Raw genomic sequence first — 6,025 nt, forward strand, 5'->3', positions numbered from 1 at the left:
AACTAAACTTCAGCATCTTACAAGACTCTGACGAAACATAAACTCAAGTTCAATGAACTACACTACCCTACAGCTTACAGAGGCCTGTTTCTTGAAACCAATGACAAGGTAATAAAATTATTCCCCAAGACCCCAACTATGGAGATATATCTCTAATCTTCCTAAACCGTTTTACGAAAAGCTTACAAGCTAGAAATCTCATAACATTCTATCGGCGAGAAAAGGAGCTGAGACATAACCATAGTAGGGAGGCCAAAGCCCGGGCGTAAGGCTTCTACGCCTACGATTTGTGCGCTCGTCGTCCAAGTCAGAAAATTATCAGAAGGAAAAAAAAGGGGAAAAAAAAAAGAAAACAAATATCTATGGAATAAAATCTATAACAAATACACAATTGTACACTCCACAACATACCTATAATCACGGATCTGTAATGGTCTTTCACCATTTGTTGACGATCTTGCAGATTTTGACGTATTTGAATCCAATAATTCTGTTAGCAGACGAACATTAACATGCACATAAGGGAAACTAGAGGGGTCCTAGAGGGCGCGGAGGTTAGCTCACTAAAATCCTTCTCAATGGCAGAAGGTAGACCCTAAAAATATGGAATCCGTTTTAAAAGAAAGAACTTTTGATAGAGATTAACATATCAGATGTGCACAAATGTCACTTTTAACAACTAGAAAATATAATGAAAAAAGATTATATCTTTTTAATTGCAGATTTTTAAAAACTGCACATTCGAAGGTAGATAGAGTACAATGTTTTTGTCAATCTTGCGTTGGTTTGAGGCCGATAGCTACAGCCATCTCAAATTGAGAAGGAAACTGTGAACAGAGATGTCATTGTTCCAGCCCCAAATAGAGATCTTGCGACATCATAATATGAATATGTATGAGCTCCGGTCAGAACGCCCACCGAACAAATTTGGTTAATCTCACACACAGTACCTTATTCTCACAGCACGAGACTCGAGTGTCGAGCTCGTACAGTAAGTCATATATGAAAAATGTTTAAAAAAGATATTTCAGTAAAAAAATGTCTACGTGAGCAGTCTATACTCCAATTGAGAAGTTAGGATGGAAAGCTATGATTGGATGATGTGATTGTGAGTGCGTGATAAATGGTTAGTTGTTGCGTACAGCTTAGAGAGAGAAAGAGAGAGAGAGAGAGAGAGAGAGAGAGAGAAATAGAGAAAGAGAGAGAGAGAGAGAGAGAAATAGAGAAAGAGAGATCCAGGTACTACGTATACGTACATGTAGTACGTATGTATGTGCGATATGCCTGTATATGTACATGTAGTAGTATCATGTGTAGCGCTGTGAGTGTGAGCTGCTGCATGGATTATGGAGGTCGTTCTTGTTGATTGTACAGTAGATCTCCGACTGAAATCATAAGGAATACTCATGAGGAAATCAAGTTATTGGAATACCAATCAAAGGTAAATATTAATGAATTAGATCTAGTTCTCTCTTCTTTTTTTACTTGTAGATGTAGTAGTCGTACATACATTGATGGTTCGAATTCTTCGATTTCAACTTCAGCCTGTAATTGCGGCTTGCCTGGTTGAAGTGGTTCGGTGTGTGGGAGCGATTCAAGGCTAGCCGGATGATGAATGTACTTTCACGCAAAGTTTTGAACTTGTTTTTTCGGGCAATGACACGCCTATTCCCTCGGGCCTGTCTAATTCTCGACGTAATTTTCGGGGACATGAAATTGATCATTTCAAGGCTCTTGCGTATGGCCAGGCGTAGAAGGAAAGGCATAGAAAAGAGCTGGATATCTCCTTTTTTATGGAAATTCTGGAGTCGGCAGATGGGTGAGTTGTCTTAGTGAAAGAAAATCCTTTTGTTTAATGTTTGTTTTATTATAAACAAATTCATAATTAAAAAGTTAGATTTGGGCATCTAACCATAGTCACAATCCACTTCATTTTCTAAATAGTAATTTTAGAAAAACTTTAATTATTTAAATGAGTTAGACTCTAACAGTTAGATCTAGATCTAAGTTAGACCTAGATCTAGTCTAGGGAATAAAAAAGAATGAAAAATAGCCCCAGGGTACAACTACAAGAGATACTTTAGAAATTATGAAGATTATCCTCACTTCTCTCTTAAAAACCACACTTCTCAAAGTTTTCTCAGTGAGTCAACACATGTTTTTGAGAACGTCATCTTTACAGTTCTGAATTTGTCCTTTCATTCACTGGGAACAAATTTCGGCGCGAGTTCATAAACCTATCCCAAATTTGACCCGTAACTCCTGCGTGGAGATACCCTAGAATCTACTAAAACATACCCAAAAATGAAGTAAATATTCAAAACAAAATTTCACACAAAAAGCATACTAGACTAGGTCTATGCCTCCTTGAGAATGTTGAGTGAATAGGCCATAGCCATAGGCATAGGCTACACTTACCGGGAATGTTTTCATGGCTGCATTCCTGTACTCCACAACCAGCACAAATGTGGATGTATGGGACTCTGCAATGTGAAGTTTGCCATCTTTCCATCCTGGCATCGAATTGTCAACACTCGAGTGCTTAACTTGGCTCCATTTACCCTTCGAATTGCTTCCAGCAGAGCAAAGGATTCCTTTAAATCGTTCTTCAAGTTGATGCTTCTCCATATCGAAGATTAATCTCGCTTAATCAGAACTTCGTAGTCGAGCTCGAGTTCGGTTCTCGGCGACTTTTTTTTCCGCGAACCAAAACGCGCGCTTCTAGTTCTAATTATATTTTTATCGCATCTGCACGCACGCGCATATGTACCGGTATCTCTTTATAAAAATAAATATTTTCCTAAACTTTATGAAGCCGCCGAAGATATTATCGACGAACTCATAATATGCCTAGCCTGGGAATTCAGCGATCACGTCATTTTCGACTTGCAGCAATTTAATAGGGGGAGACCGTCGTGGTGCATGGAGATAATTAAAATTAAATTGGCAAGACTATTACTACGCAGCATCGCAAGTGAACTGACTCCACCCCATATCATGTATTACCAAGGCAGGGGCGGGCGGGTGGGGGCGGCCAAGCGACTTCCAAAGTGCGAGGGGCGGGGGGGGGGGTTGACCAACACAAATGGGCACTTTCTGGAAAAAGGGGGCACCTACAACGGGAAATTCAAAGCGCAAATACACATTTTTTTTTAGACATTGGTATATACCCTTACATTGTGATCATATCAGGGATGATTTCAATTTTGTTTCTCTTTCTACACCAACAAGATATTGCTTTGCGCTCTGATCAGGGATGATTTCAATTTTGTTTCTCTTTCTACACCAAACAAGATATTGCTTTGCGCTCTGATGTGATTGTTTGAATATTCATTTGCGAACTGCGAGCGAGGAAAATTTGTAAGATTTCGAATGTCGCAGTGCGAAAAATTATATTTTATTTAGTGAGGAAAAAACCCAATCCTGATGGGGTCGTTAGCTCATTCTCATATAGCGGAAGACTGAAAAGGCCTTTGATAAGTAGCATAATGTTATCATCTATACATGCGAGCGATCGTAGCTAGGTAGCTTTGGGGGAAATTGTTCTTAGTCGCTTTAAATTAGGGGCACGTTTAATGATGAGTGAAAAAAGGGAACACTTGTCGAAAGGGATAAGACACTTATCAGAAAAGAAAAGGAGCACGTGTCAAAGTACAAAGGTTAATTATCAGAGGTGAAAATGGGGGCACTTCTTACTTACACCAGGGATAAAAAACGGCACTTGAGAATGGGAAATGGGCATTCGTCGATAGAAAAGGAGAACCCATCAGATTTTGATAGGGGCATTTATAAAAGGTGAAAAGGGTCATTTATGAAAAGGGGATAGGTCCCTTATTAGAAACTCATATCAGGGACCCCACGTACTGGAAATAAGCTCTCGAGCTTTTGTGGGTTATCCTGTTCAAGCTGACTAAATTTGGATCTGTTATTATTGTATATTGTTGTATGTTTGAAGCTTGTCGAATAAAAATCAATCAATCAATCAATTGTTAAAAGGGAACTGACCGGATATGAAAAAGGACACTTATGAGAATGAAAAAGAGGCACTAATCACAAGGAAAATGTGTATTTTCTTGAAAGAAAAAGGGGCACCGATCAGATTTCAATAAGATCATTTATTGGAGGTGCAACGGGGACTTTAATGAAAAGTGGGTTGTGGTTTTTATTAAAAAGAAAAAGAGGCACATTCAAAAATACTTATAAGAAGAAAAAAGATTATTTATTAGAAAGGAAAAAGGGGCACGTGTCAAAATAAAAGGGGCGGTTATTGAATGTGAAAAGGGGCACTCATCAGAGATAAAAAAAAAATAATAAAAAAGAGCACTTAGCAGGAGGGGAAGGGGCACTTGACACAGTAAAACGAGCATCTCAGATTTGAATAGGGCAATTAACAGAGGTGAAGGGGGCATTTTTTTTTTTTTTTTTTTTTTTTTCTCTTTCAATGATACAATGATTATATTAATTGAACCTGGAACAATGGTCCACATTGATAGCTTCATATCCACATTATGCCACTCTTCTTAAATGATAACACCATAGGCCCTACTCAATATTTTGTGAATGATTATCAATCCTAATGCTTATTGCACCTTTAATTTCTGCAAAAATTGTACATTATTGTGGTACATGACGTTTTATAATTTCCTTGACTGTATAGCCCAAAACAATATTTACGCTCTATTCATATGTATATTTTTGTTATATACAAGAAATTGCTGGTCAGATTTACCTTGAACAATTACACATCTCTTCTTTTTTCTTTTTAATTAGAATTTCTTTGAATGAGACACCGTTGGATCAATTGAATAATGACGATTTATGTTAATTGTGTTCTGGTTATTTTAAGTTTTAAGTTTTTTCTGCATACAAATCTTAAAGCACTCTATTCATTGCAGCTTCATATCCTCTTAATGCATTTATCGAAATTTAATTTAATCATGATTTTCTGAATGATTGTTTGTAATTATTTTGTATACTTATATAATGTGAACCTTGCAATATATTCTATTATGTCTCGGAATGGCATGTGAGGGTGCACATGCCCCCGGGCAACAGGGAAGAATTTCGCTTTTGTGCACCCTGACCCACATGCTATTCCTTCTTTATCTTACTTTGTATTTTTCCTATTTCACTCTGTATACACCTATATACACTGTACATGCTGAATGTGTTTTTATGGTCGAATAAATAATAATAAAATAATAATAATTTAATAAAAGTGAAAAGGAGCCTGATTATTTACGTCTGGGAGATGCAAATTAGTGGAATTTGACCGATATCCGATACAAAATAGGAAATATTTGAAGTTGTCATCATTCAGTGAAACACAAATTGGCAACACTTGCGAGCTCCTCTCTAACTAATTTAGTCAGTACAAACAACTTCCTAATCTTTCATTTTTTAGTTATTAATGATGGAATAGATATGTTTTATACAGGGGGTGAAAACAACACATTTAAAATACATGCTATCACATTCAGGATGAATGTATGATTAAGCATTTTGAAAGTATTTTGGAGGGGGGAGTTTTTTTTAGTGCATAGCAAATACAGAACTAGGTGAGGGCCGGGGCCTCGCAAAATACGTCATGGGCATGGCTACCAATAGACCAGTTCACGGTTAGCACATTTCTTCAATCATTCAATGACCCCGAACAATACATCCACAGATCTTCAAAACATGAAGAGGTCCCACTTTGTACATTTTGAAATAATCACTCCTACAACGATGGAGGTGCTACATAAATAGCATTTGTTTCCCATTTTCAAGAATACTTCCATCTGTGTTTCATGCCAATTAAGAGTGCATTGCTTGTGGGACCTCTTCATGCTAAGATGCACATTACACACTATGAACACGACGGACAAAGAAAGAGGACAAAATATACAGTTCCTTAGGTAGACAAAGCCCTTCACTGCTATTATGTACAAATATGTAGAACAGGTGAATATGCATGTGACACCTGTTCTACACACTTTTCATAATAGCAATGAAGGGATGTTCCTTTGTCTACCTGAGGAACTGT

The 6,025-nt window shown here is 37.4% G+C and overlaps 1 protein-coding gene across 1 annotated transcript in view; it reads right to left on the minus strand.

Annotated features, from left to right (window-relative positions):
* The window catches only part of LOC100892400 (ubiquitin carboxyl-terminal hydrolase 37), a 38,337-nt gene extending 35,631 nt beyond the window's left edge, over window positions 1-2,706 (minus strand). Inside the window, exon 1 of the mRNA XM_030974464.1 lies at window positions 2,419-2,706. Within this exon, the coding sequence (XP_030830324.1) occupies window positions 2,419-2,628 (210 nt within the window). The 5' untranslated portion in view covers window positions 2,629-2,706. The remainder of the gene's footprint in view (window positions 1-2,418) is intronic.
* Window positions 2,707-6,025: the final 3,319 nt, after the last annotated feature.

Source organism: Strongylocentrotus purpuratus, unplaced genomic scaffold (genome assembly GCF_000002235.5).
Source record: "Strongylocentrotus purpuratus isolate Spur 01 unplaced genomic scaffold, Spur_5.0 spur5_scaffold_7, whole genome shotgun sequence".
NCBI lineage: Eukaryota > Metazoa > Echinodermata > Echinoidea > Camarodonta > Strongylocentrotidae > Strongylocentrotus > Strongylocentrotus purpuratus.